This window comes from Lepus europaeus, chromosome 10 (genome assembly GCF_033115175.1).
Source record: "Lepus europaeus isolate LE1 chromosome 10, mLepTim1.pri, whole genome shotgun sequence".
NCBI classification, from domain to species: domain Eukaryota; kingdom Metazoa; phylum Chordata; class Mammalia; order Lagomorpha; family Leporidae; genus Lepus; species Lepus europaeus.
In genome coordinates this window covers 65097316-65125062 of record NC_084836.1, presented here as the reverse complement: position 1 = coordinate 65125062, position 27747 = coordinate 65097316, and the positions used below count along the sequence as shown (strand labels likewise).

At 58.1% G+C, this 27747-nt stretch overlaps 2 protein-coding genes across 10 annotated transcripts; one reads left to right on the top strand and one right to left on the bottom strand.

Annotated features, from left to right (window-relative positions):
• The first annotated feature begins 103 nt into the window (after positions 1-103).
• Positions 104-4716, top strand: TMT1B (thiol methyltransferase 1B). The gene is made up of 2 exons (XM_062203535.1): positions 104-944; positions 3964-4716. Exons 1-2 carry the CDS (start codon positions 447-449, stop codon positions 4198-4200), a joined length of 735 nt encoding a protein of 244 aa, XP_062059519.1. The 5' UTR covers positions 104-446; the 3' UTR covers positions 4201-4716.
• A 36-nt stretch (positions 4717-4752) lies between these two features.
• On the bottom strand, positions 4753-27747 carry ITGA7 (integrin subunit alpha 7). Of its 9 annotated transcripts, none has more exons than XM_062203534.1 (26): positions 27324-27747; positions 22316-22443; positions 22138-22217; positions 19870-20125; positions 19245-19376; positions 18871-18990; positions 17944-18151; positions 17643-17836; positions 17260-17348; positions 17043-17170; positions 16846-16941; positions 16623-16684; positions 16287-16456; positions 15757-15906; positions 15094-15209; positions 13268-13460; positions 13105-13185; positions 12935-13014; positions 12761-12835; positions 12525-12627; positions 11832-12008; positions 11519-11650; positions 8323-8436; positions 8025-8123; positions 7812-7937; positions 4753-5366 (listed from the first exon to the last, which is right to left on the bottom strand). In XM_062203534.1, exons 1-26 carry the CDS (start codon positions 27527-27529, stop codon positions 5136-5138), a joined length of 3546 nt encoding a protein of 1181 aa, XP_062059518.1. In that variant the 5' UTR covers positions 27530-27747; the 3' UTR covers positions 4753-5135. The 9 variants fall into 9 exon arrangements, with proteins under 9 accessions (XP_062059518.1, XP_062059511.1, XP_062059510.1 ...); XM_062203527.1 differs by having other exon boundaries at positions 19299-19376; XM_062203526.1 differs by having other exon boundaries at positions 13105-13188; positions 19299-19376; positions 27324-27746.

Here is a 27747-nt window from a genome sequence, read left to right as displayed (position 1 = left end):
AAAGGCAGGGCACAGTCCACAAAGCCCTGGGGCTGTGCTAGGAGAACCCAACCAGAAGTTCCAGCTTGCGTAACCTGAGCGGACCTGAGGGCCCAGTGAAACCAGGGCACTCCGCGTGAGTCAGCACTCAGCCCCGTGAGGCTGAGACTTGAGACGTCTCCCTCTCCCCCTTCTTGCTCACCTCCGAAATAAACCGACACATCCCCTCCCTGTTAGCTTGGCAGAGGCCCCAGAGTGCAGGAACACGGCACCATCCACCCCTCACCCCGCAGCTGGGCCCTTGGAGGGATTCCACACACCCTACTCCGCCCTGCACCGGGGACGTTGCGGAGCAGGAGCCAAGGAGCAAAGTCTACCACAGGAGGCCGAGGGAGCCGTGTCTGCATAGGCTGGGCAGAGGCAGAAGACCAGGGCCGCAGCAGAGCGCCACTCAGAGCCGCTCCGCCATGGATGCCCTGGTGCGTCTCCTGCAGCTGCTGGTTCTGCTCCTGACCCTGCCTCTGCACCTGATGGCTCTGCTGGGCTACTGGCAGCCGCTGTGCAAAAGCTACTTCCCCTACCTGATGGCCGTGTTGGCTGAGAAGACCAACCACATGATGGAGAGCAAGAAACGGGAGCTATTTAGCCAGATAAAGGAGCTAAAGGGGCCCTCCGGGAAGGTGGCCTTGCTGGAGCTGGGCTGCGGCACGGGGGCCAACTTCCAGTTCTACCCTGCTGGCTGCAGCGTCACCTGCCTGGACCCAAACCCTCACTTTGAGAAGTTCCTGACAAAGAGCATGGCCCAGAACAAGCACCTGCAGTACGAGCGCTTCGTGGTGGCCGCCGGGGAGGACATGCGCGAGCTGGCCGACGGCTCCATGGATGTGGTGGTCTGCACGCTGGTGCTGTGCTCCGTGCAGAGCCCAGAGAGGGTGCTGCAGGAGGTCCGGAGAGTGCTGAGGCCGGTGAGCGGGTGTGGGCCGGGCAGTGCAGCCTCAGTGTGGGGGGCCCCTAGGGTGGGGGGTCTAACAACCAGCACCTGAGACACCCCCATCTACCTCCACCTGCTGGTGAGTGGGAGATACGTCCAGTGCTACGAGGGGGCGCAACAGGACCGGGGGGGGGGGGGGCAGGCAGCAAGAACATCTACGGAAGTGAGGTTTAAAGGGGGTTCAGGGGCAGGCATTCAACCTCGCCCTTAAGACGCCCATGCCCCACATACGGAGAACCTGGGTTCAACCCTGCCTCTGACTCTTGCGGCAGACCCTGGGAGGCAGCAGTGGTGGCTCGAGTAATTGGGTTCCTGCCACCCACACTGGCAGCCCAAATTGAGCTCCCAGCCTCTGGCTTTAGCCTCAGCCCAGTCCTGGCTGTCATGGGTATCTGGGGAGTGAACCATCAGATGCAAGCACTCACTCGCTCACTCTCGCTCTCTCTCTCTCTCTCCCCCCATCTCAAACAAGAATAAAGGAGTAAGCCATGGATGGAGAGAGTGGGAAAATAAAATGTCCTAGGTAGAGCTGTCAGGGGAAGATTTTCGATTTGTGTGTAGAGAGAAAAGGAGTTTAGGATCTTTTCCAAGGCTCTCGCGTGCACAGCTGAGGGGGGAATGGAAGGAAGGGCCGCTTGCTGAAAAAAGAGAAACCTCCGTTGTGTGGGCTTCTGAGGCCCAAGGTGCCACCAAGACAACAGCACAGAAGCCAAAGAGGCAGGCAGGAGTCGTGATGGGAGGTGGAAACAGATGAATCCTGGAGCTGCAGATGCAAACAGCACCAGCATGGGCTGACAACTCGGAGCGTGGGGGTGAGTGAGTCACCCAGGGAGAGGAAGCCCCGCACTGGGCAGGAGTCAGGGCTGAGGTTTCTCTGGGATGTTCGAGGAGATGTCCAGGAAGGAGCTGACTGCAAAAAGTTCAAGAAAAGTGGAATTCAAAGATAAGTTTTGGGGCTGGTGTTGTGGATCAGTGCATTAAGCCTCCCTCTGCTGTTCTGGCGTCCCAGATGGATGCCAGTTCCAGCCCTGGCTGCTCTGCTTCCGGTCCAGAGCCCTGCTAATGTGCCTGAGAAAGCAGCGGAAGATGGCCCAAGTGCTTGGCCCCCTGCTACCCACGTGGAAAACCAGGAGGAAGTTCTAGCCCAATCCTGGTTGTTGCATGTTGCTATGGATTAATTCCAAGAGGAGGAGCGCGGTGCGGGCAACAGGCGCAGAGTCACAACACAGACCCCAGGAGATGGGTGAAAGCAGGCCTGAGGCGAGCAGCCCGCAGACTCATTTATTTCAGTTGGTGCAGCAGCTTACATAGCTGAGGCAGCCAATCCAGTCAAGGGGCGGTTTATGCCTCAACCAATCACAGCCTGTTGCCAGGCAGGCTCTGTTGCCAGGTGGGTTCCAAAGCCATTTCCTGAGTAACTGACACTTGCTCACCAGCGGCCATCTTGGCACGGCCTTCTCATTCCACCACAGTTGCAGCCATCTGGGGAATGAACCAGTGGATGAAAGATTTCTCTGTCTCTCCCTCGCTCTTTAATTCTGCCTTTCAAATAAATAAATAGAAAAAAAAAAAGATAACAGGCTGGTGCTGTGGTGCAGCAGGTAAAGCTGCCGCCTGCAGTGCCAGCATCCCATATGAGCACCGGTTCTAGTCCCGGCTGCTCCTCTTCCAGTCCAGCTCTCTGCTGTGGCCTGGGAAAGCAGTGGAAAATGACCCAAGTCCTTGGGCCCTGCACTCATGTGGGAGACCCAGAAAAAGCTCCTGGCTCCTGGCTTCAGATTGGCCCAGCTCCAACCATTGTGGCCATCTGGGTAGTGAACCAGTGGATGGAAGACCTCTCTCTGCCTCTGCCTCTCTGTAATTCTGCCTTTCAGATGAATAAATAAATCTATTTAAAAAAATAAAAAATAACTTTTTTCGGTACAAAATAATTTGCAATCCTTGCATATAAGAAGTCTTCAAAATCTTTGTGAAAATGCATATTATGAAACAACTACATACAGATTTCAAGTTTCTCTGTACCAAAATAAAGTTTAATTTCTTTAAGAGGGAGAGAGACAGAGCTCCTGTATGCTGATTCAATTCTCAAATGCTCACAACAGCCAGGGGTTCAATCTGGGTGTCCCATGGGGGTGGCAGGAAGCTTACTTGAGCCATCACCACTGCCTCCCAGCTCCTGCCTTGGCAGGAAGCTGGAGTCTGGAGCCAGAGCAGCGAATTGAACTCATGCCCTTCAATACAGGACACAAGTGACTCAGTTGCAAAGCTAAACACCATCTCCCAAACTTAACTTTTCATGCACCCATAATTCCACAAACACTTTTGAAATACCTTGTTTTTATTTTATTCTTTTTATTTATTTTCTTTATTTTAAAAGGCAGAGTTTTGGTGCGAGGGGGTAAGGGGTGGAGACAGAAAGAGAGAGAAGTCTTCATCTGCTGGTTTACTCCCCAAATGGCCACAATGGCCAGAGCTGGGCCAATCTGAAGCCAGGAGCCAGGAGCTTCTTCTGGGTCTCCCACATGAGTGCAGGGCCCAAGGACTTGGGCCATTCTCTGCTGCTTTCCTGCGCACATTATTAAGGAGCTGGATCAGAAGTGGAGCAACCAGGACTCGAACCGGCACCCATATGGGATGCCTGCATTGCAGACGGCTGCTTAACCCGCTATGCCAGAGCGCTGGCCCCTGAAATACCTTTGTATGCCTCTGAGTCTCAGGAGAGAGTTCAAGGCGCGTGTCCCTGTATGGGATGAGTCAGCCCCTCCTGTCTTCCAGCAGCCATGCTGCCCTGGCCACCTCATAAAGCTCTCGCTGTCTCCCCCGCCATCCTGAGCAGTCTTCCTGCACCTCGAGGGAGGAAGGCGGGAGCTGGGAGCGCTGGCCGGTTGAGTGCCCCACCAGGGCTTCGCCAGGCTTGATCCGAGGGCAGGCGGGCAGCTGTGAGCCCAGAGGGGCACAGCAGGTGAGTGACGCCCACCCTCCTCCCCTCCCAGGGTGGAGTGCTTTTTTTCCTGGAGCATGTGGCTGAGCCGCGCGGAAGCTGGGCCTTCGTGTGGCAGCGAGCCTTAGAGCCCACCTGGAAACACATCGGGGACGGCTGCCTGCTCACCAGAGAGACCTGGAGGGACCTGGAAAAGGCGCGGTTCTCCGAAGTGCAAATAGAACGACACCCCCCTCCCCTGAAGTGGCTCCCTGTGGGTCCCCACATCATGGGGAAGGCTGTGAAATAAGCTGGCCTTGGCCCCCACCCCCGGCGTCACTGCCCCCTCCCCTGTTCCCCGCCTCGCCACTCCCCCACCAGCCCAGGCCACCTTCTGTGAAAGGGAGCTCCTCTCCTCCCAACCTCTGACCTCCGGTGGGGACAAGCTCTGGCTTCCATCCGTCCTCCCGCAGAGGAAATGCTCAGTTCCTAACCTGGCCAGACAGGAAGCAACTCACCCCTATCGTGTCCTTGACTGCACATCCCTGCACTGCTCTCCCTGCTTCTCCAGCTCTCCACCCCTTTCCCTTGTGCCCGGGTGAAGTCCCTCTGCCCTTTCTGGGCGGCTGCAACCTTGTGCCCTCAGCCAGGTGCACCCCAGCCAGGTCACCGGGTCCTCCCTCCCTCCCTCCCTCTGGCCACCACCTCTGTCCGCAGCCGTGGAGGAGCCTGAAGCAGAGACCCCAGGATGAGGCTGCAAAACTCAGTAAAGAAGCCGGAAATGTTGTCCTCAAATATTTTTTTAATAAATAGACAAAACCCACCAGACTGATGCACAGACTACAATCAGAGGAAGGAGGAAATGGGGGGAGCTCCTGAGCGAGTGACACAACCCCTCTCCAGCCTCCAGGCTAAGGCACTTTTGGGGAGACAGGTCCTGGGGTCCTGGTGTACAAGGTGAGAGCCCCACCCTCACCTCGGCATGAGGACACCCCTGCCCTTCCCACCCTGCCCCCCCCCCGCCCCGAGCCCTGATGGGCCCCCTCGCATCTCACAGCATTCTAAGGAAGAAGTGTTTGGGGGCAGGGGGTTCTCAACGGGCGGGAGAGGTCGGTGCCCCCAGGAAGCAAACCCCTGCCCAATCCTGATGCAGCACCAGCAACCCACTCGGGCCCCTCCACCCCAAGGAGCCCCCTCTAGGGAAGCAGCGGGGGACGCCCACGGGCAAGGCTAGGACAAAGGAAGCTAGGCAATGGCTGGCGCTGGATGCCCGTCGGGGCCCGGCTCGGGGTGCCCATTGGCAGCCAGGATAGGGTGGGCGTCGGGGCCCTCCCGCCGGGGGCTGCCCCAATGGCTCCGCAGGATGGTGCCCGTCTTCTCCTCCTTGAACTGCTGCCGGTCTTCCCGAGGGATCTTCACCGCGTGGTACTGGGGCACAGTGGCCTCGGGGTGCTTCGCCCGCCGGAAGAATCCCATCTGTAAGAACAGCCAGCCGGGGCCGTGAGGAGACTGCGGGGCTGAGGTCCCTGGAGAGGACGCCCAGCTCAGCCCCACTCCCTGCCCTCACCATCCCTGGAACAGGAAGGCCTCACCACCGCTCACCGGAGACAGGCAGGCCTGCACCCTGGGCAGTGGGCAGCTCCCAGGGGCCACCCTCAGTGCTGGGGCCTCGGGTTCTCACATACAGCAAGACAAAAACCAGAAGGGACCCAAGGTTCAGGACAAGGGCTTTGAAGGTACAGCCCAGGATCTTGGGCTCCCAAGGTCTCCACCCACCCTGCCATCTTGAGAGACTCAATAGAATCTCCCAGAACACAAACAAGAACTGGAGAGCAGGGGCCAGTGTTGTAGCAGAAGCCGCCACCTGGGACGCCAGCACTCATATGGGTGCTGGTTCAAATCTCAGCTGCTCCACTTTTTTTTTTTTTTTTAATATTCTTTATTTATTTATTTATTTTTGACAGGCAGAGTGGATAGTGAGAGAGAGAGACAGAGAGAAAGGTCTTCCTTTTGCCGTTGGTTCACCCTCCAATGGCCATTGCGGCCGGCGCATCTCGCTGGTCCGAAGCCAGGAGCCAGGTGCTTCTCCTGGTCTCCCATGCGGGTGCAGGGCCCAAGCACTTGGGCCATCCTCCACTGCCTTCCCGGGCCATAGCAGAGAGCTGGCCTGGAAGAGGGGCAACCGGGATAGAATCCAGCGCCCCAACCGGGACTAGAACCCGGTGTGCCGGCACCGCAAGGTGGAGGATTAGCCTGTTAAGCCATGGCGCCGGCCTCAGCTGCTCCACTTCTGACCCAGCTACCTGCTAATGCACCTGGGAAAGCAGCGGTGGATGGCCCAAGTGCTTGAGCCCCTGTACTCATGTGAGAGACTCCAGTGAAGCTTCTGGTTCCTGGCTTTGGCCTGATCCAGCCCTGGCCATTGCAGCCATTGGGAGAGTAAACCAGTGTATGGAAGATCGTTTCTCTCTCTCTCTCTGTATGTGTGTTTATGTGTGTGTGTGTAACTTTTTCAAATAAATAAGTAAATCTTTTTGAAAAAGAAGTGAAGAAGAAAACAGCTTTCTGGACCTCTGCATATCTTAAACAGTGCATCACATGCCCCTGCACACGAAGTAGGCAGCATGCCCAGGGCCCTGGCATCCATGGACTAGGGGCACCTAGCCCCTCCCTAAACCATGACCCTGCTGGCTCTCACACACCAGCAATGATAATGTGCCCCTTGCACACTCACACTTGGAACTGCCCAAGACTCCTACATGCTCAGGCTGCTTAGAAAAGACATGCAGAGCTCACACCCCGCAAGCCCACCCGACACATGGAGCATGCGCCAGGCTATGCGCACTCACCAGTACGGCCTCAGCCCTCTGCCGGCATCTCGCCTCACCTCCTAGGACTTTTGGCACAGCCATGCAACCTCCTCTCTCTGCCTCACACATTGCAGATCCCCTGAATGCTGGGAATCTACACATACTCACACAAGTGCATGCACACACACACTCACAACAGTTACCCCACAGTCCCAGGACCCCCCGCTTCCATGGCCGAGGGCTGCACGGCCAGCTGGGCCCGGTAATAGTTGGTGGGATAAGATGAGCTCTGGCTGCTCCGCCGGAAGAAGCCACACTGGGATGTCAAGGGAGGGAGGAGGCAAAAGAGGCAGAGGATGGAGACAGGAAGGGTAGGGGCCCAGTCTCTGCTCTGTCTCCATGCTGCAGGAGCAGGGAAACAGGCAGCCTGGGTTCCCCAAAGGCATCCAGCTCCCCGCAGGGTGGGCAGGTGCCCCAGCTTGCAGGCTGGCCCAGCCATGACACGGCCGCGGGAGGCTGCGCTCGGTCTGACGGGGCTCAAGGAGCAGGTGGGGGAGAGGGAGTCTTCCACAGAGCCCCAGGGACATGCCTGGTTCCACACCCAGCCCCGGGTGTGGCAGGTGGCTCAAGGACACCCCTGCTCAGGGACATTCCCTGCACTGACGCGTGTGTGTGTGTGTTTGTGTGTGTGCTTCCTCTGTTGAACCCGATTCCCGTTTGATTCTGTCTGCAGCCACGAGTGTGCCAGAGCAGTTCAATGGTCGGTCCCGGAGACAGTGTCCCCACTGCTGGGCCTTCCTGGCCACGGTTTCCTTCCCGGCCGTCACTATCCTACTCCAGTCAAATCAGCCCACACTCCCCAGCCTCTGTGACTGTGCCTCCCTGGCCCCACCTCTCCACACCCAGAGCTTCTGCCCCCTCCTCCTGGGGCCTGCACCCAGGGCCACGTCCTCTCAAGCCTGCCCTCCACTCAACCCCATTTCACCTCCTCGACTCGACACCACTGCCTTGCGCTGCAGCCCCCACCTCACTCCAGCATTCAAGGTGTGCCTCTGGCGGGGACCCCCAGGGTCAGGCAGAGCCCCTGCTGCAGGCCCTGCCCGAGGCTCACCTTCCACAGGAGCAGCACCAACAGCGCCAGCACCAGAAGCCCCGCCAGCACCGCCAGGAGAATGACCCACCAGGGGACTCCTCCAGCCACCACAGCCACAGGATCCAAGTAGACCATCACTGGGGTCTGGAGAGCGAGGCGTCACTGAGTGAGGGGGGTGAGGGGGAGAGAAGGGGGTGCTCCCACCTGCTCCCTGGCCCTGCGGCAGCTCACCACAGTGGATGCATCTCTAAGCAGCAGGTTCTTGATGGAGGACTTGACCGTGATGTTGGCTCGGACAATCACTTCCACAGACTTCACAGCTGAGTACTCCTAAAGGAGCCGGAAGCAGAGCCCCCTCCTGAAGGCCACGCCCCCTCATTGCCCCGCCCCCCATCCGGAAACTGGAACCCTGGAATGGTGCCCAACACAGAGGATGCTTCTGCCTGGCGTGGGTTAGGGCAATGCTGCCTCAGAGCAGAAGGCATGAGCGCTGGGGGGACTTTGCAGGGTGCCCCGGCGCTTCCCTCACCTCCAGGAAGGTGCTGTTCCACAAGCGGCCCCAGACGTGCAGCACAGCTGTGCGGTCAAAGCTGTAGAGCGGGCATCTGAACACCACACAGTTGGCCGTGCCCCGCGCACAGTCCTGGGGACCAGGACAGACGGGGCTCTGAATGGTTTACTGTGAGGGCATGTGCACACACACACGCACACACACACAGACTGAGCCTGACATTGCCTCTCATTTTCTCTTCCCAACTTCAAACTCCCCTCCTCCAGGAAGTCTTCCCAAGCTACCCCTTTGATCCAAAGGAGCTGCTTACTCCAAATCTGAGCCATTTGGGTTGGAAATGCAAGGGCCTCTCCCTCGACAGTAGCAACACAGTAGCAGCCTCAATGGATGCCTATGTCACCCAATGACCACCCCACATATTGGGCACCTACTGTATGCCAAGCACTTATCTGTTAGGCTTCACCATGGTCCTGACACAGTGCATGCTGTCATTTCTCAAGGGAGGAAATGGAGGCCCCAGGAGGCCAGGTGACCTGCCTCAGTCACAGAGACAGCAGAGCCAGTCAGTGTAGAGAGGTGTCTGAACTTGGGCCCACAGTCAGCAAAGAGGCCGCCCCGAGAGCTTCTGGGGGACAGCCGAGAGGTTCGGTGCCTGCTCCTCCCAGTCTGACCCTAACGCACATGGCTCAGGCACCACCTCATGACCCTCGTGCCTGAAAGTTCTTCTATGTCCATCACGTCATAGTCTACACATGGAAGAATGTCTGAAAGCGTTTACATTCTGAGTCCTCTTTTATTTCGCTACTTTTGAGCAATTCAAGAATCCTCAGTCAGGGTCCAGTGCTGTGGCACAGCGGGTTAGTGCTCTGGCCTGCAGTGCCGGCATTCCATATGGGCACCGGTTCTAGTCCCGGCTGCTCCACTTCCTATCCAGCTCTCTGCTATGGCCTGGGAAGGCAGTGGAAGATGGCCCAAGTCCTTGGGCTCCTGCACCTGTGTGGGAGACCTGCAAGAAGCTCCTGGCTCCTGGCTTTGGGTCAGCACAGCTCCGGCCGTTGCAGCCAACTGGGGAGTGAACCAGTGGATGGATAATCTCTCTCTTTCTGCCTCTCCTCTCTCTGTGTAACTCTGACTTTCAAATAAATAAATAAAAATAAAATCTTAAAAAAAAGAATCCTCAGTCATCTGCCTTAATTTCACCTAAAAGAATCTATTTCAGACACTATCTTAAACAAAATAAGCCCAGCACAGAAAGACAAATGCCACATGATCTCACTCATATGTGCAATCCAAAAAAGCTGAGCTTGACAAGTAAGGGGAGTAGCATGGTGGTTACCGGGGAGTAGGGGACAAGGGTAGGTACTGGTCAAGAGGCACAAAGTTGGGGCCAGAACTGTGGCATAGCAGGTAACGCCGCCACCTGCAGTGCCAGCATCCCATAGGGGCACTGGATTGAGGCCCAGCTGCTCCACTTCCAATCCAGTTCCTTGCTAATGTACCTGGGAAAGCAGCAGAACATGGCCCAAGTGCTTGGGGCCCTGCCACCCATGTGGGAGACCCAGAAGAAGTTCCTGGCTCCTGGCTTCAACCTGGCCCAACCCTGGCCACTGTGGTCACTCAGGGAGTGAGCCAGCAAATGGAAGATCTCTCTGCTTCACCCTCTCTTTGAGCTTTCAAATAAATAAATAAATTTTAAGAGAGAGAGAGAGGGAAGGAGAGGTACAACGTCTCTGTTCAACAAGAGGAGTGCATTCCAGAGTTCATTGGTACAGGGTGGTAACTAAACTTAATAGCAACATATTGTATTCTTGGAAACCACAAAGAGAACACATTTCAAGTATTCTCACTACAAAAAAACTAAATGGAGTAATATATATGTTAATTAGCTTGACATACCCATACTACACTGCATATGTTTCAAAACATCATATAAATGATAAATACATGGAATTTGCTTTTGCCAGTTCAAATATATAAATAAATGTGGTTTAAAATAAAAAGGAGTCTATTCTAGATTCTTATTAAAAATGGAGGGACCTGGGGCCAGCGCTGTGGTGTAGCAGGTAAAGCCACTGTCTGCAGTGTTGGCATCCCTTATGGGCACCAGTTCGAGTCCCAGCTGCTCCACTTTCGATCCAGCTCTCTGCTGTGGCCTGGGAAAGCAGTAGAAGATAGCCCAAGTCCTTGGGCCCCTGCAACCGCGTGGGAGACCCAGAGGAAGCTCCTGGCTCCTGGCTTTGGATTGGCATAGCTCCGGCCATTGTGGCCATCTGGGGAGTGAACCAGTGGATGGGAGACCTCTCTCTCTCTGCCTCTGCCTCTGCCTCTTTGTAATTCCACCTTTCAAACAAATAAATAAATATTTAAAATAAAAATAAAAATAAAACCATGTGAAACAAGTAGAAAAGGGGGATGCAGAACAGCACAAGCGGGGTGATGTAAGGAGTCACAGGTCCTACAATCACAGCTTTAACCGTTAGCACATTTAAAAACTCCATGGTTGTGACACTGTGAAAATCAAGCAGATATCCTTACACAAACTGACTAATCTGTTCTGAAAGACTTCAGAAGAATACCAAGCAAATCTCACGGGTGGCCATTACGTCCCCGTAAAAATGCAATATTCTATACAAACGTGAAAATGACTTGCTTGGCTGGCTGGCTCTGGGTCAAGTGCAGGCTCTGCAGGGAGCAGCAGAGGGAGGGGAGTTCTCGCCTCACAAGCAGCCCCCTGGCCCAGGGCTGCCCACTGGCCGCAGGTCTTGCACCATCCCATGGCTTTTTCTCCTAAGGGTGCTAACAACATTGTTCTTACGCATCTGGTTTTCTACCTATCTGAGAGACAGACAGACTCAGAGCTCTCATCTGCCAGCTCACTCATTCCCCAGACATGACAACGGCCAGGACTGGGCCAGGCAGGTCAGATGGGGAGCTAGGAACTAGGAACCCCACCCAGGCCTCCCACGTGGGTGGCAGGGTCCCAACCACATAAGCCATTACCTGCTGCCTCCCAGGAGGTGATCGGGAGTAGAGTTGGGACTAAAACCCAGGTATTGGAATGCGGACCTCTCACCTGGCAAGCCAACACCCACGCCCACCACATGTGCTGGAGGTCCCCTCCCTGGACTCCAGCACCCTGAAGCTCCATGGCCCACAGTGGCTGCCAGCCCCCGACACGTGGTCACTCCTGTGACGCCACTTGCCCTGCCCTCACCAGGGTGATGTTCTTCTTCTTCTCCAAGGAAGACACCGGCCACCACGACGTGCTGGGCTCCGGCGGCTCACGAGGCTCCTGCTGCGCCGGCTGCTCCAGCTCCCGCCGCCTCCTACCCCTGCTGCCCACTTTCTGGACATGGGGAGGAGGTGCCCAGTGACTGCCCCTCCAGACACAGCCATCGGGGTCACATCTCCCCCCTCCACCTCCCTCCTGGCCCAGCCCCTATCCCGGGCACGCGTCTCTCCTCCCTAACCCCCACAGTAACCACCTCCCCTCCTAAAGTCTCCCCTCCACCCTGCCTGAGCCTCACCAGGCCGAGGATGTTGGGCCTGGGGGAGCAGAGCCCCTTCCGCCCAGGCCCCTGCCCGCCCTCCAATTCCACGCGCATGGGGTAGAGCAGCCACTTCCCATTGGCGATCTCGTGAGGCCACATGATGTTGAGGAAGGCGGAGCCCAGAGTGTTGAGCGACTGGCCTTGGTTGGAGACCTGCGGGCAGCGGCCGGGAGGGAAGGAGCTCGCTTTCCGAGCAGACTCTAAATGCACAGAGGCGGAGGGGACGAGCCTTGCCTCAGGAAGCAGAGTTCCCAAAAAGACTTGGGATCTGAGGTCCCCCCCAGGTGCCAATCTCTCCCCACACAAGCTCCAGAAAACCTTGGAGGTGTCAGGTGTGCAGGCAGGCACCAGCCAAGCGAAGGCAGAGCTCCAGGAAGAAGCTTCACCCCTGACCCACATGCCCGTCCCCTGGCTGGGGCCCCCAGCACAGAAGCTTCTTGGGCTCTCCTGGCCACTCAGACCACTCAGAAGTGACCAGAGAAGTGCCAACCATGGCCCCAGCACCAACATCGGCCCACAGCCAAAGTCCACGTGCAGGGCAGAGGCCTTGAGCTCTCTGGGGCACATGGGAGAAGTGCCGCCTTGGCAGCAGCCCGTGGGACACGGCTCAGCCTGTCTTCTGGGTCAAGGGAGGGGGCCCATGGAGGGACCACACACCAGGACACCTACCGTGACCTCATACTTGACCTCGCTGCCCACATCCTCTTCAAAGCGCATGGCGCTCTCACCCCTCACCACGCCAGAGAAGAAGAGTTGCTGAGGAATGGCCACCCTGGAAGAGAGGGGTCAGAGCAGAAGCTAAAGAGGCCCAGGGCCCAGCTGGACGGAGGGTCAGGAGGGTAGGGCGCTGAGGCGGAGCCAGGCCGGGGTCCTGGAGTGGCGATGCCCCCACCCCCTGAGCTTACCCTGCAATGGACAGTGGCAGCTCGATGAAGACACGGGCGCGAACAAACTCCGGAGACAGCAGCTGCTTACTGATCCTAGCGTGCGGAACAGACACACACACCGCAGGGGTCCACGGGGCCAGTCCAACTGCCCCAGCCTCCACCACCGCCCGACCCTGGCGCCACCAGGCTTACGTGGCCAACAGCAGCCCCACCTCCAGCTCAGTGGTCTCGATGGTGATTGCGGAGGTGCTGAGGATGAGGTAGAAAGTGACCTAGCCAGGGTGGAATGAGGGGAGGGTGAGGGGAGGGCTCTGGGGCCCAAGGGCCAGCCACTCAGAGCAGGACGAGGGCAGACTGCCCACCTGGGCACCTCTCTTCATGGGGTTCCCCAGCTCGCACTCGACATGGGACGCATTCCCATCGGACAGGCAGAGCGGCTTCTCCTGCTGTGAGGAGGAGAGGAGAGGTCAGTTTGTGTGACTGGGGCCCCTTGAGAGCTCACCCCAGCCCGCCCTGGAGACTCACCGCAGGGTCCAGCGCCCGGACTCCTGAGTAGCGCAGAGAGGCAGGGAGGGTGACGAGGAGCTGGGCTTCGTGGGCATCGTCCCCGTCTGCCTGGGGCTGGGCCGGGTCCGAGGGCAGGTTGGTGACCGTCAGCTCCAGACCGATGACCGGCTGCCCACTCATCGCGAACAGGGCTGTCTTCCCGTCAGCCTCCCTGAAAGTCAAGTCCCCGCTCACACTGGGCTGTGACAGCCCTCCCCAGCCTCCCGCCCACGCCCACTTCCCAGGTTCTCTGACCTCCCCAGGCCCCCAGATCACATGCCAGCACATGCCCACATCTGCCCGTGATGACTAGGAGAGAGGGGCCCTCCACTCTCAGCCCAGCCCCACCCAGCCTGCTAGTCCTTGGCTCTCCATCCATAACACAAGACTAACAAACCCTACCTCACCAAGCTGCTACTAAACCATCCCGGGGACTTCGACAAGCTCGTGGAAACTGTACATTCCTGGTTAATTCCTTTTTTTTTTTTTTTTTTTTTTTTTTTTTTTTTTTTTTTGGACAGGCAGAGTGGATAGTGAGAGAGAGACAGAGAGAAAGGTCTTCCTTTTTGCCATTGGTTCACCCTCCAGTGGCCGCTGTGGCCAGCTCATTGCGCTGATCTGAAGCCAGGAGCCAGGTGCTTCTCCTGGTCTCCCATGTGGGTGCAGGGCCCAAGGACTTGGGCCGTCCTCCACTGCTTTCCCGGGCCATAGCAGAGAGCTGGCCTGGAAGAGGGGCAACGGGGATAGAATCCGGCATCCCGACCGGGACTAGAACCCGGTGTGCCGGCGCCGCAAGGCGGAGGATTAGCCTGTTAAGCCATGGCGCCGGCCCCTGGTTAATTCTGTTTTTAACCTTTTATGGGATTCCAAGTTATGCTGGGGCAGCTGTTTGGCTTAGCAGTTAAGACAGCTGCACCCCTGACCAGACTGCATGAGCTACCTGCCCAGCTCCAGCTCCGATTAGTTTCCTGCCAATGTGTGTGCACCCTGGGAGGCAGCACTGATGGCTCACATAGTTGGGTCCCTGCCACCCATGTCGGGGGCCAGGGTTGAGTTCTTGGCTCCCAGCCCACCCAGCCCAGCCCCGGCTGTTGCAGGCATTTAGGGAGTGAACCTGAAGGGAATTCTCTCTCTCTCTCTCTCTCTTCTCTTCTCTTCTCTCTCTCTCTCTCCCTCTTTCGGATACACTTCAAGATTTTTAAAAGATTATTCATTTATTTATTTATTTATTTAAAAGGCCGAGTTAGAGATAGAAGTAGGGAGAGAGGGAGAGGGAGGGAGGGAGGGAGAGAGAGAGAGAGAGAGAGATCGATCCTCCATCTGCTGCTTCACTCCCTAAATGGCTACAATGGCCAGGGCTGGGCCAAGCTAAAGCCACGAGCCAGGAGCCCCCTTCAGGTCTCCCATGTGGGCCCAGGGGCCCAGGCACTTGCGCTGTCCTCCAGTGCTTTCCCAGGCACATGAGCAGAGAGCTGGATAGGAAGTGGAGCAGCCGGGACTCAAACCAGCGGCCCTATGGGACACTGTTCCACAGCGTCAGCCCCAATGTGTTTTAAGATAAGTTTATTTTGGCACAAACAGTTTGAGGCTCACGCATATTTTTTCACAATCCACCTTTCCCATGAACCTCTCGAGGACCCCTGGTGTGTGATGGGTTCTGTGAGGTGTTGCTACTCGTCACCGTGGGTGCACTGCTGTGCCGTCACTGACCCCCGTCTCCCCCTCCTCTGAATCCTCAGCAGTCCCCCAGCCCCCCGCCCTCCGCAGGCTCACTGCTCTCCCCGCCTGCTCTCTACCGCCCTCACATGGGCAGAGGCTGGAACTCCGCGTCGCTGATCCGGGCACAGAAGCGGGCACGCACCAGCTGCAGGTTACTCTGGCAGATCTTGTCTTCACCGCAGCCTTGCTTCAGGAAGACGATCTGGGGGCAGATGTGAGAAGAAGTTCATTCCAAGGGGCGGGGCGGGGAGGGGGGCGGCGTGGCGAACGTGTCCCCAAGGCACACGGTGAACCCACTAAGAGGACCACAGGACTCAAGCTCGTGTGTTCCACACTCAGATCTGCCACTTACTCGCTGTGTGATATCGGGCTGGTCACTTAGCCACTCTGAGCTGTGCCCTCATCAGTAAAGTCGTGGGCATATCGCCACACTGTGGTGTAGACTACCAGGCTAGTCCCCAGCCTCGCCTGGGTGCAACTGAGTTCCAGCTGCAGACAGGACGAGAAGGGCGCCACCTCTGGGCCTTCCCCTCCAAGCCGAGTGGGATGAAGGCGACTTGAGGACCTTGGAGGCCACATATGAAGATGGCAAAAGCCCCGGTCACCCTGGGTCCCCGAATGCCTACAAGGAGGGAGGAGCTCTGGCCCTCTGACTAGGAACACATGAACAGGTGCCACTGTGGGGAGGATGACAGTGACGGTTGCTCCTCCCAGCTCCTCTTCCTAAGTAAAACCAGAACCATGCTCACCTCTGACCGCTGGCTGCTGGGCTGGTGGGCGTTGAGGATGGGGGCCACTGGGGGCAGCCCCTGGCCAGGAGCCTGCCGCCGGAGCCGTGGGCTCTGCAGCCTGTAGGATAGGGTCACCACAATGGCCCGAAGCTTGTCTTTGACGTTCTCCTGGGAAAGACGGAAAGCTGCTCTTCCCTGGAACAACGCCCAGGCCCCAGCCCTGCCTGCCAAAGCCGCAGCTGGACCCACGGCAGACTGTGACATGTGGGCAGCTTCGGGAGATGAAGGAGAGCCATGTGGAAGTGGGCAAGGGGGAGGGAGAGCTGCCAGAGGGACGGGAGGAGCCCCGATCCAGGGCTTCGAGGATGGAGCCAGCCACCTCCACCTCTAGGGAGACGCAAGGGACCATTCGGTGGGGAGGAGCCTGGCCCAGAAAGGCAGCTTCTCCAAGGTCTAGAGCTTGCAGGGAGGTGTGAGTGTGCTGAGAGGCATGGAGGAAAAGAGCTCACGCAGCCACAGCGACCCTCGGGGCCCAGGGCCCGGCACACCTGCAGCTGGAGCATGTTTTCTTTGCAGACCCGGTCGCGTTGGTGCCTCAGCCACACGGTGCCCGACGCCTGGTGCTTGGGGTCATCCAGGCCACGGCTCAGGAAGGACACCCGGGGAACCCGGCCTTGGAGCCTCCGGTCTGTGTCACCGTCTAACGTGTAATCCAGGGCTGTGCGGCACGGGGGACAGGAAAGCAGCTGCTGAGCGGGGCACTGCTCCAGCCCCACCCTGTCCCCAAGGCGCCCTTCTCACCACGTTGAAATAATCCACCACCACCCCCCCAGTCCCAGTCCTGCAAAGTGGACAGGGCGGTTGGTGGGAGGGGCCTCACTCACCCACAATGGGGCTGTAGGTGCTGGGGGTGGCCACGTAGCTGAAGCAGATCCTCAGGTCCACACTGTAGGAGCCAAGGGTGACTCCTGAGCCAATCCATGCTCACGGGCCAAGGGCCAACCCCTGCTACCGCCCCAGCCCCCAAACTGGGGAGAGGAAAGGGAGTACAGAGGGAGAGTGGGCCTCTGGTGGCTCCTGGTGCCTCTCCCTCGGGCCCAACCTCACCAGACGGACTGGCCACCGGCACAATTGGGCTGTTCTAGGTCTATGGCTTCGGGGGCAATGAGGACCTCATGAGAGACGTGAAGGACAGGTCTGGCCCTGAGGGAGAACAGGAAGCCGTGAACCTGCAGCATCCGGTTTGGTGCTGGAGGGGGCGGGGCAGGGGTGGGGCTCAGGGAGGCAACACCCGGGGCCCTCACCTGAAGAGCACGGCCGTGTCTGCCAGGGAGCCCACCAGCAGGTCTGGGTAGTGGTTCCCATCCACGTCCAGGCCGCCCGACAGGGAGTAGCCGAAGCTCCTGAGGCCCACGGCCTCCCCCTCCAACACCTGTGGACCAGCTGTCAGCCTCCCCAGCCCTTAGCCTCCCTGTGGCCCCCACTCCCTTATTGCACCGACACCCATCCCCCATCCGTCACCTGCGAAGCTTTGACCACAAGCCCCAGGCTGCTCCCGTGGTAGATGAAGACTTTGCCGTCGCCATCAAAGGGAGCACCCACGGCGATATCTGCGGGCGTGGGGTACAGCGTCAGGCTGGCAGGAGCGGGGGGACACTCAGCCCAGTCCCCCACTTTCCCTCAGTCTCCCAGGTCTACGTGATATGCTTTCGTTCTCACCAAGAGGCACCCAACACAAGCCGTGTTTATCCCTCTCAGACACTCCCTGCAAATACTTTCAGCTCAGAAGGGCCAAGCGACTTGCCCAAGGTCACAAAGCAGGGCCTCCCAGGGGCTTCTCCATCCTTCCCTCACACCCCTCCCCACCCCACCCCCACCAGAGCCATTCCAGCTCCCAGTCACACCTGGGAAGCCATCCTGGTTCAGGTCCCCCAGGACAGCCAGGCTGATCCCGAACATGGAGTCAGGGGAGCCGCAGAGCCGGAGCGAGGGGATGTCGGCCCAGTGACCCCCCTGGTTCAGGTACACATACACAGCTCCCCCCAGCTCTTCCTGCCGCTCGTAGAAATAAGGGGCTCCCACGATCAGGTCTGGCCAGCTACGAAGAGAGGGAGACCATCAGTGCCAGTCCTCCCCAGCCAGGGGACTTGGGCACAAGGAGCCACTGCCGGCCGCCCACAGCCCCACCCCCTTGCCCTCTGTCACCCGTCGTTGTTGAGATCTGCCACAGCCAGTGAGTAGCCGAAGCCGGAGGTCAGGCGCTCTCCAGACAGCAGGACTTCGGGCACCAGGCGGCTGGCGCTGTCCTTGCGTAGAATGACCACGGCACCCTTGTGGTTGGCACGGGGGGCGCCTGCCACAAAGCTCAGCTCCTCTGCCCGCACCAGCCCCTTCCCCGAGTCGATGGAGAAGCCTGGGAGGGTGGGGTGGGAAGGTGACTTAGCAGTGAGCGTCTCCCCAAGGCTCAGAAGCCAGGGTGGGCCACAGCTCCCCCAGCCCGACTCCAGTCCCCTCCCAGCCACAGCCAGCCAGATCTCTCCTTCTCCCCCTCCAGGGGCCTGGCAGCCCTCCCACACCAGCCTCGCCCAGAGACTGCAGTCTGGCACCGGAAGTGTGATGAGGTCAGCCTCTGAGATAGATGGGGAGAGAGAAAGGCAGTGACCAAGAAGCTAGGTGGCTCAGCAGGGGCTGAGCACCAGCCCGTACCCATTCCAGGACCTGGAGGAGAGGGCTGGCTCCTCTCCCACCACCCTGGCAAGGGGAAAAAGGCTTCACCCGGGTGGGTGGACAGCAGGGAGGCCAGGGCAGCCGGGAGGAGCTGGAGCCAATGAGAGGGACACCCTGTCCCCACCCCCACCCATCGCCAGGCTGGACCTCTCTTCAGCAGGTGCCCTCCTCACCCTTCGGGGAAAGCCCCCCCAAAGGCCGGGATTGCACTTCCAGGGACAGCCCCCCTCCACTCACTCACAGCCCCAGACACCATCACCCTCAGGCCTCCTCATCAAGCAATAGTCACTGGACCCAGCTCCTCTGGGTAATCTGGGCCCAGCTGGTGTTGGGGCAGTGTGGGAGGCAGAGCAGGTAAGAACCTTCCCTGGGGCAGGAGAGGAGGCTGGGGCCAAGCTTACAAACCTAAGTAGCTATTCCGGGCCAAGTCTCCGGCTGGTCCTGGGAGCCGGTCAGCAGGGTCCAGAGTTTTATACACGAGCTGGTCGGGGTCTGAGCTATCAATGTTGGTCACAAAAAGCAACCCTATGGGGGCAGGGTAGGAGGAGACACCAGGGAAGGGACACCCAAAGGAGGTGCCACAGAGCAGGGAGACAGAGCCAGGTAGAATGGCCAGGAGGAGGTAGGAAAGGAAGAAATAGAGAAAGAAAACCAGAGATAGACGAGACCAGGGAGATACAAGTCAGAGACACAGACAGAGACAGGAGGAGGGGATGTGTGGAGAGGGAGGAAAAGAAGGAGCAGAGGGTTAGAGACCCTGGCCAGGGAGGGGTCCCTACCAAAGTAGCTGTTGGCAGGGACCGGGATGAGGCGGGGGTCTTGATCCTTCTCACCCCCCGCCTCGTAGGGCCCGTCGTCCAGGTGAGCCAGGTCCGCCGAGCCCTGCACACAGAGCTCCACCCTGGCCGTGCCTGCAAGGACATTCACGTTAGTGCCCAGGGTGGGGAGCGAGGACACTGAGTTAGACGGGCACACAGGGAAGCCCCTCGCCTCCTTTCCAGCCCCGCCTCCACCCTCTCCCCAGCCCAAGCTTCCTGGGGGCCCCTGGACCCGGCATCACACTCACACTCACCAAGTGGCAGCTCAGCCAGCGGCAGCGTGCAGAGACGGGAATGGCAGTGATGAGGTGGAGGTGCCACATGGGAGCGTGCGAGCCCCCGCCGTGCGTGTGGGGACCCATGCCAGCGTGCAGGGGGGCAGGGCCCTTGGCCATGCAAAGGTGAGGCAGTGCCCCCATGTGTGTGTGTGCGAGCAGCATGGAGGTGGAGGTGGAAGGCGGGGCAGGGCCCAGGGCTCCATGAACTTGTGGTCATGCCTGGCCAAGTGCTGCCCCCCCACCCCGTGCCATCTCTGGGGTAAGAGGAGGTCTTAGTCCTTTCCTCCCCTCCTTGAGGGGCAACTCACCCTTCCAGTTAAAGGTCCCTGGCGCCCCAAACAGGAGGTAGTGGCTGTCAGGAGAGAAGGCAGCGGCTGTGCCCTGCTGGCAGAACCCGAATTGTTCGTGGCCTTGGGGGCGCCCCTCACAGAACTTCCACTCCCCGCCATCCAGCTCATCGCGGATGCCCAGGTCCTGGCTCAGCACAAAGCAGCGTCCAATCACATCCCGCGTCTCCAGGATCTGGTCCACCCGCTGCCGCGACTCATACCGGTGTGCACAGGTCTGTGGAAGGGACAGGATGGGAGGGGTCATTTCCGGTGTGGACCAGGGACCCAGGTGAGGCACACTGGCCACATGCAGACATTTGGCAGACACTGGTATGGGTGTGTGTGCGCGCACACACACACACACACGTGCACGCACCCCTACACCATATCACTGGATGCCCAGCATCTCGTCTTCAACCACTTCCACAGGAAGTCATCCTTGTTCCATGGTCTGCCTGGGCACCCAGAGACACGGGCCCAAGCCAGTGCACATGACATGTGGCTCCCTGTTCATGGAACAGTCCTGCAGCACGCCAAGCTTGGTCTTATCTCAGGAGCTCCGTAAGTGCTACCATCTCATCTGCACAGGACTTCACTCTCTGAGTATTCCCTATCCTGCATACCTGGCTCGAATCACCCCCATTTACAGACATCTTTTTCTCTCCGTGGCCCTCGACTTAGAGACTGGGGGCTGGACCCCTTGCTTAATGTTAGCCACCTGCTGCCCTGCAGTGGCTTGTGTCAGTCATGTGTGTCATGCATGTTACTGAAAGACACAGAGGGAGAGAAACAGAGAGACACAGAAAGCAAAAGCAGGAGGATCTCCATAACCACCTGGCGAGAAGCAGGCCCCTCTGTGTCTTTGCAGGAAATAGCACAGCATCCAATGCCTGAAAGGTTCTTATGGGTGCAGCATCTGGTCTAGCGCCTAAGATGCCAATCAAGACACCCGCATTCCACACTGGAGGCCCTGGGTTTGCTACCAGCCTCCAGCTTCCAGCTAATGCAGACTGTAGGCAGCAACAATGGTGACTCAAGTAATTGGGATCCTACCACCTACTTTGGAGACTGCATGGCATTCAGCCCCAGCCTAAGCCCAGGGCATTTGGGGAGTGAGCCAGCAAATAGGGAAGTGCTTCTCTCTCTCTCTCTCTCTCTCTCTCTCTCTCTCATAAAAAATTGTGTTGTGGTGCCACGTGGAATGCCTGGGATCAAAACTTGGCTGCTCCATTGCCAATCCAGTTTCCTCCTAATGCACCTGGGAGGCACCAAATGATGGCCCAAAGTACTTGAGTTCCCATCACCCAAATAGGAGACCCAGATGGAGTTCCTGGCTCCTGGCTTAAGCCTGGCCCAGCCCTTCCTTTGGGGAAGGAACCAGTGGACAGAAGATCTCTTTTTTTCTGTCTCTGTCTCCCCCTCTTTCTCTCACCCTCTCTGTCACTCTGCCTTTCTTTTTTTTTTTCTTTTTTTCTTTTTTATGTCACTCTGCCTTTCAAATAAATAAATACAACTTTTTAAAATTAATTTTAACAAGATCTGCAGTAAGAGTTTAACAAAATGATGGATGGATGGTCAGATGTTTTTGAACTTGGAAGGAAAGGGGCATGACTTATACTTTTGTGCATCTCCCCAAGGTCCTGGGAGTCACATCCCACGCCCAGCTTGTGCTCTGAAAGCACACATGGTATACACGCTGTGCACACACATAAACGGTACACATGCTTTGCACACACAGTACACACGCTGTGCACACAGTACACACACTGTGCACATGTACACACAGTACACATGTTGTGCACATGTATACACAGTACACATGCTGTACACACATGGTACACATGCTGTACATATGCACACATGGTACATGGGCTGTGCATACACACGGTACACATGCTGTGTGCGCACACACAGTACACACGCTGTTCACATGCACACACAGTACACATGTTGTGCACATGTATACACAGTACACATGCTGTACACACATGGTACACATGCTGTACATATGCACACATGGTACACGGGCTGTGCATACACACAGTACACATGCTGTGTGCGCACACACACGGTACACACGCTGTTCACATGCACACACAGTATACATGCTGTGCACACACACATGGTACACACGCTATGCACACACACTGCACACACACGTGGTACACATGCTGGGCACTTACAGAACACACAAACACACATACACACACATCACCCCTGAATTCAACCACAATAAGTAGTACTCACAACAATCTTGCCCCCAGGTCCCTGGCTCCGAACACTGACTCCCAACCACTGGTTTTCCTTGCTCTCCTTCTGCACATCAGCTGGAGGCAAGACACAAAGAATCAGGGAACAGAAGAGGAGGCCACGGCCTCTCCTCTCCTCCTCCAGTGCTGTGCCACTGCGTTCCCCAAGATCGCACCTCCCCGGTCGATGTCCAGTCTGTAGCAGTCGGTCTCCTCCAGGCTCAGGGGGCAAGCGAAGAGGCCTCCAGTGCGGTTCGCCTGCTGCCCAGGAAGAGCCAGGGCCTGGGGAGCGCCCACCAGCAGCCTGCACGATGGGGCAGGGGCAGAGGTTAGAGGTCACCGGCTCCCACCTCCCCAGAGCTGCCCAAGCCCAGCCCCTTGTTACCAACCCAAGCGTTCAGGGGCTCAAGAGGCGGGCAAAAGTCAGTTATCTCTAATTCTGGCAGGAATCACGAATGCAGCAGGCCCCACAATCATCATGTGACATGTGCACGAGGGTCTGCCACACACAGCAACTACGCACACAAGTGCCCAACCGCGCTAACCCCAGCAGCCCCGCCAGCACCGCCGGTTTGAAAGCACCGCCTGTTCCCAGCACCTGTTCCCAACCAAGCCTCCCCCACCCAACTGCTTGGCCCCGGCCCCAAGCTCTGCCCTCCTTCCCAACCCCCGGTCCGGTTGCAACCCTGCCAGAAATGCCAAGAATTCTGGGAGCAAAAGTAACAGGGGCCCAGGCTGGCACCGCTGTGGAGCTCAGGGGCCAACTTCAAGACCAGGCGAGAGGCTACAGAGAGCTGCTCCCTGTCCTCGGGGACCCAGCAGGGACCCCGCCCTCGGGCAGCTCCCACAGGCCCAGATTCTGTCAGTCACTCTGGCTGGCAGGGAGGCAGGGACAGTGTCTCACTCTGTCTCCGGCCCTCCCCCTGCTCGTCCGCACTGCCTGCAGCCCCTTCCCCATCCTCCCTTCTCCGCCCCCTTCCACCTCCACCCAGTCTTCACTCCTGCCTCCCCTCAGACTCTTTCCCAGCTCTAGCTTTCTTGGCAGGACAATTTTCCATGATCACAGCCAAGGCGCCTTCCCCGGAGGAGGACTGAGCTGGGAACGGAGGCCTCCTGGGTCCCCGGAGGCTGAGCCCCCAGGCCAGGGGTGAAGCGAGGGGACTGAGGCACAGCTGGCCACAGGGTACTCTCTTTGCAGAGGAAGAGACGCAAAAGTGTCAGCAGGCCTCCCTCCCACTCTTTCCCTCCATCTCCTTCCTGGATAGGGTGAGGCCCCAGACCGAGCCAGGCAATGCCACAGGCAGGCATCTGTGGGGCACTGGGCCAGGTCTGACGGGGCGCGGCGGGGGAGGGCTCAGAGCCACTCTCCCTTCCCGCAAACGCCTCTTCCTCATCTCTGAGCAGCTGTCATCCCATGTCACAGCCAGTGGTAAGAGCGAGAAGGGGTAGGGAGTGGCAGGGAAGAGAGCGCCCATTCAGCATCCATCTAACTACTTCTTGAGAAACAAGGATGCCATACTTCTTCAGCACCTACAATAGGGGAGGCCGTGGGCCAGATTCCAGGGACAGGAAGAACTAACGTCCGTCACTCTCCATACACGTGCAGGCACCAGGCCGGGACAAGTCACAAAGTCACACCCGTGTCCCATCTGGCGCTCTCCACGTGGGAGAAGGGTTCTGTTCTCGTCTATCGGATGACACGAAGCCAGCATGCTGGAAGTCACACCCACTGCTGCTAACTCTGGTTCTTTGTCATTCCACCCAATGACTGGGCCAACACTTAGACCAGAAAAGGAAAGCGGGTAGGGAAGGAACAGAAACCAGGTGACACGGCCCGGTGCAAGTCCACAATGCCCCAGGCTCCGCACTCAGGACCACCGCTGCTCCTGACTCAGCTCTGTGCTCGCCCCGAGGGAAGCGACAGGACGCATTTGCTGAGCCCATGCGCTTTGCGGACTCACAGAGATGACGCCTGTGCCCCAGCGGGTCAGTGCACAGCTAACCACTCAGAGGAGCTAACGGTGTCCCTTGCTCACATCTTCCCTGGAGGCCAGGAGCAGAGAAGAGGGGAGAAGAAAGATGCTGACTGCATTGGTGTGCCCAGCCACATCCCTAGTGGATCCCTCTGGGAACAAGCATCCCCACATGTAGCCTCTCCATCTCTGCCCCAGCCACACACTCCTTCCTGGCTTCTGTCCCATGAATTCAGCCACCCCAGGCCTCTGGACAGAACAGTAGCCACAACTGCAGCCGCTGCAGGGAGAAAGGCAAAGCAGAGCTGGCAGCCGGGGGCAGAGGGACTCCCTGGGAGCGCCGCTAAGTGCAGACAAAGGAGGAGCCCACAGGTCCTGCACTCCCCCACTGTCCATGCTCTCCAGGGCTCCAGCCCAAGTCCAGCCCCTCTCTGACCCCTCTTCATCTGAGTGGCCCTCTGGGAAAAATTCTTGGCCTGGAAGGCTGGCTCAGGCAACGGGGCCTAGGAGCCCAGTCTTTGGATCTAGGCTCATCGTACTACTCTCTACCCCTGTGAATCACAATACAAGAAAACAGTCCCGGGGCCGGCACTGTGGCGTAGCAGCTAAAGCTGCCGCCTGCGAAATCAGCATCCCATCCACGTCCAAGCCAGCTCCCTGCTAATGGCCTGGGAAAGCAGCAGAGGATGGCCCAAGTGCTTAGGCCCCTGAACCCATGTGGGAAACCCAGATGAAGCTCCTGGCTCCTGGCTTCAGCCTGGCCAAACCCTAGCTGTTGCAGCCATCTGAGGAGTGAACCAGCGGATGGAAGACTCTCTGTGTGTGTGTGTGTGTGTGTAACTCCTTCAAATAAATAAACATTTTACAAATAACAATACTACTACACTTCCATGGCACTCACTATGAGTGGAGCACTATTCTAAGCATTGCACTCATATTAAACACACCATAGCAACCCCAGTTTACAGCCAAAAGAAATAAATAAGGCTGAAACCACAGAACAAGGTAAGAAAGCTTGACTTCAATGTCTCATCTTGGGGCTAGACTGAAAGACATCAAAAGAGCCGGCATTGTGGTGTAGCAGGTTAAGCTGCCACCTGAGACAGCATCATCCAGTATGAGTGCCAGGTTCGAGTCCCAGCTGCTCCACTTCCAATCCAGCTCCCTACTAATGAGCCTGGGAAAGCAGTGGAGGATGGCTCAAGAACATAGGCCCTTGGCTGGTGCCGTGGCTCAACAGGCTAATCCTCCACCTAGCGGCGCCGGCACACCAGGTTCTAGTCCCAGTCGGGGTGCCGGATTCTGTCCCGGTTGCCCCTCTTCCAGGCCAGCTCTCTGCTGTGGCCAGGGAGTGCAGTGGAGGATGGCCCAAGTGGTTGGGTCCTGCACCCAATGGGAGACCAGGATAGGCAACTGGCTCCTGCCTTCGGAACAGCACAGTGCGCCGGCTGCAGCACACCAGCCGCGGCAGCCATTGGAGGGTGAACCAACGGCAAAAGGAAGGCCTTTCTCTCTGTCTCTCTCTCTCACTGTCCACTCTGCCTGTCAAAAGTAAAAAAAAAAAAAAAAAAGAACATAGGCCCTTGCTACCCACATGAGAAACCCCGACAGAGTACCAGGACTCAGCCACCCCACCCCACCTTTTTGTTGTAGCCATCTGGGGAGTGTACAAGTGGTTGGAAGATCTCTCTCTCTCTCTCTCTCTCTCTCTCTCTCTCTGCCTTTCAAATAAATTTTTAAAAATAAATCAAGAAAGAAGAAAAGAGGCTTTTTCCATCAGTGAGTGCTAAAGAAGGCAATCCAGTCACCCAAAAGCTAGGGCGCCCCCTGTTGGAGTAAAAGCAGGGTTAGGCAGTCAGGCCCCTCCGGGAATACCCCCAGCTTGGCTCTGGGAGACAGAATCAGGGGCCACCTTCAGAGAGGAGGGGGAAATGACAAGAGACCAAGCTATTAAAAATAACCTAGAATTTGCCTGGAAATAGCTCAGAGGGTTCAGCATGTCCTAAAAAGGCCTCCAGTCCTGGAATTCTGGCAGAGGGGGGAAAGAGGGAGGGAGGGAAGGAGGAAGGCAGGGAAGGAGACAAAGAGGGAGGAAGTGGATGGCAGGACCAAGAAGAGGTGAAGTCAGTTGTTTTCTATCTCCCCCAAAGTTTTGGGGACCATTGACACCACCCCCAGATGACAGGGATAATGGAAAAAAAAATCAAAGCCAGCCCCCACCTGAAGGGGGAGGGAGGGGAGGAATGATTCATTTCCCTGCCCCCTGCCCCCTGCCCCCAGGCCAATGGTAGGAAAAGACAGTCCCAGTGGACAACATTGATCCCAGTAATGGACACTTAGTGTGGCTCAGACACTGGCCAAGGATGGAAAAGCCCCCTCAGGAGGGGGTGGGAAGCTTTCTTCCTTCCCTGAGGCTCTTTGTGCACTCACACCTGCAGCCAGAGTGAAGGGTACGGGATTCACCACAAGCACCGGCTACACAAGCGGGGGGCGGGGGCTGAACTGATAAGAAAAGAACTAGAATTGGTCCTCCTCCTCCCGTCTCTACCTCCTGAGTCGGAAATTTCCTAAGGAGCAAGGGAGGCAGCAGGTCAGCATCCTTTCTGCACCTCCCCGGCTGCGGCTAAGACTCTGGGGACTTCTGTTCTCTGCCGCCCTCGATCCCCAAACCCACTCCTGCACTTTGCCAGACCCTGGCAGGTCCCCCCGCACACACACACAACCTCCTGTGACACTGGACCATGGAAGTGGCAGCTCTCTCCCGGCCTCCCAGGGCCCTGCTGCCCTCCCTCCATCCCATGGCCACGGTCTGGCAGGAGGTTAGGTCCTCGGTCCTCCCTCCATCTCTCTGCCCCACTCTTCCCCTCCTGCCCTGAGCAGAGACAGAAGGGACAGTGTCCCTCCCTGCGGGAACCTTGTCCTCTAAAAAGAAGGGGAGCCAGAGACCCTGGGGCTGGAGTAAGGATGCGCGGGGTGGGGGTGGGGGCATCAGCAGGAGATGGGCCCCTCCAGAGGCAAGAACCTGGTCCTCCAACTCATCCCCAAAGCGAGATCTTGGGTCTCGGGGCCTGGGAGTACTGGATGCTCCCTACCCGAGACAGATGATGTGGACTGGGGCGTGGGATATCTATCTGTGGGGCTGGAAAACTGAGAGAAGAAGAGGCAGAGGGTGGTCTGAGGCTCAGGCGGGCGGGAGCGGCGACTCACTCACCAGCTCTGGGGTCGGGGCTGCAACTGCCGGTGCAGGGCCACAGAGAAGCCGAAGAGGCTGCCAGGCTCGCCCTCCTTGCGCAGGGCGCCCATCACGTCCAGGTTGAAGGCGACAGCCCGTGGCGAGAGCAGGCCGATGAGCAGAGAGCCAAGAAAGCAGCAGATCCCGGGGACCCCCCAAGGATCGCGGCGCCGAGTCCCGGCCATGAGCTGAGCCCCGCGCGCGCTGCCCGCAAGCGCGAGGAAATTCCCGCGCGCCCGAGCCCCAGCTCTCGGCAGGCGCGGCTTGGGTCTGCGAAGTCTCTCTGCTCTCTGGGGGGGTTTCCAAACTTTCGCCCCTCCACCCCTTCCTATCCTGCCCCTTTGGTGCCCCAGCACCCGCTAGGGCAAATGCCGCAGCAGCAGCTCCAGCGTCCGCGCTCTCG

Excerpts from the sequence above, each read along its gene's own strand:
- TMT1B (XM_062203535.1), top strand. The coding sequence starts at position 447 with ATGGATGCCCTGGTGCGTCTCCTGCAGCTGCTGGTTCTGCTCCTGACC. Across the intron at positions 945-3,963 it reads TCCGGAGAGTGCTGAGGCCG|GGTGGAGTGCTTTTTTTCCT; the intron begins GTGAGCGGGTGT and ends CTCCCCTCCCAG.
- ITGA7 (XM_062203534.1), bottom strand. The coding sequence starts at position 27,529 with ATGGCCGGGACTCGGCGCCGCGATCCTTGGGGGGTCCCCGGGATCTGC. Across the intron at positions 17,837-17,943 it reads GCAGATCTCAACAACGACGG|CTGGCCAGACCTGATCGTGG; the intron begins GTGACAGAGGGC and ends CTCTCTTCGTAG. Across the intron at positions 16,685-16,845 it reads GCCGGTGGCCAGTCCGTCTG|TGTGGACCTGAGGATCTGCT; the intron begins GTGAGGTTGGGC and ends TGGCTCCTACAG.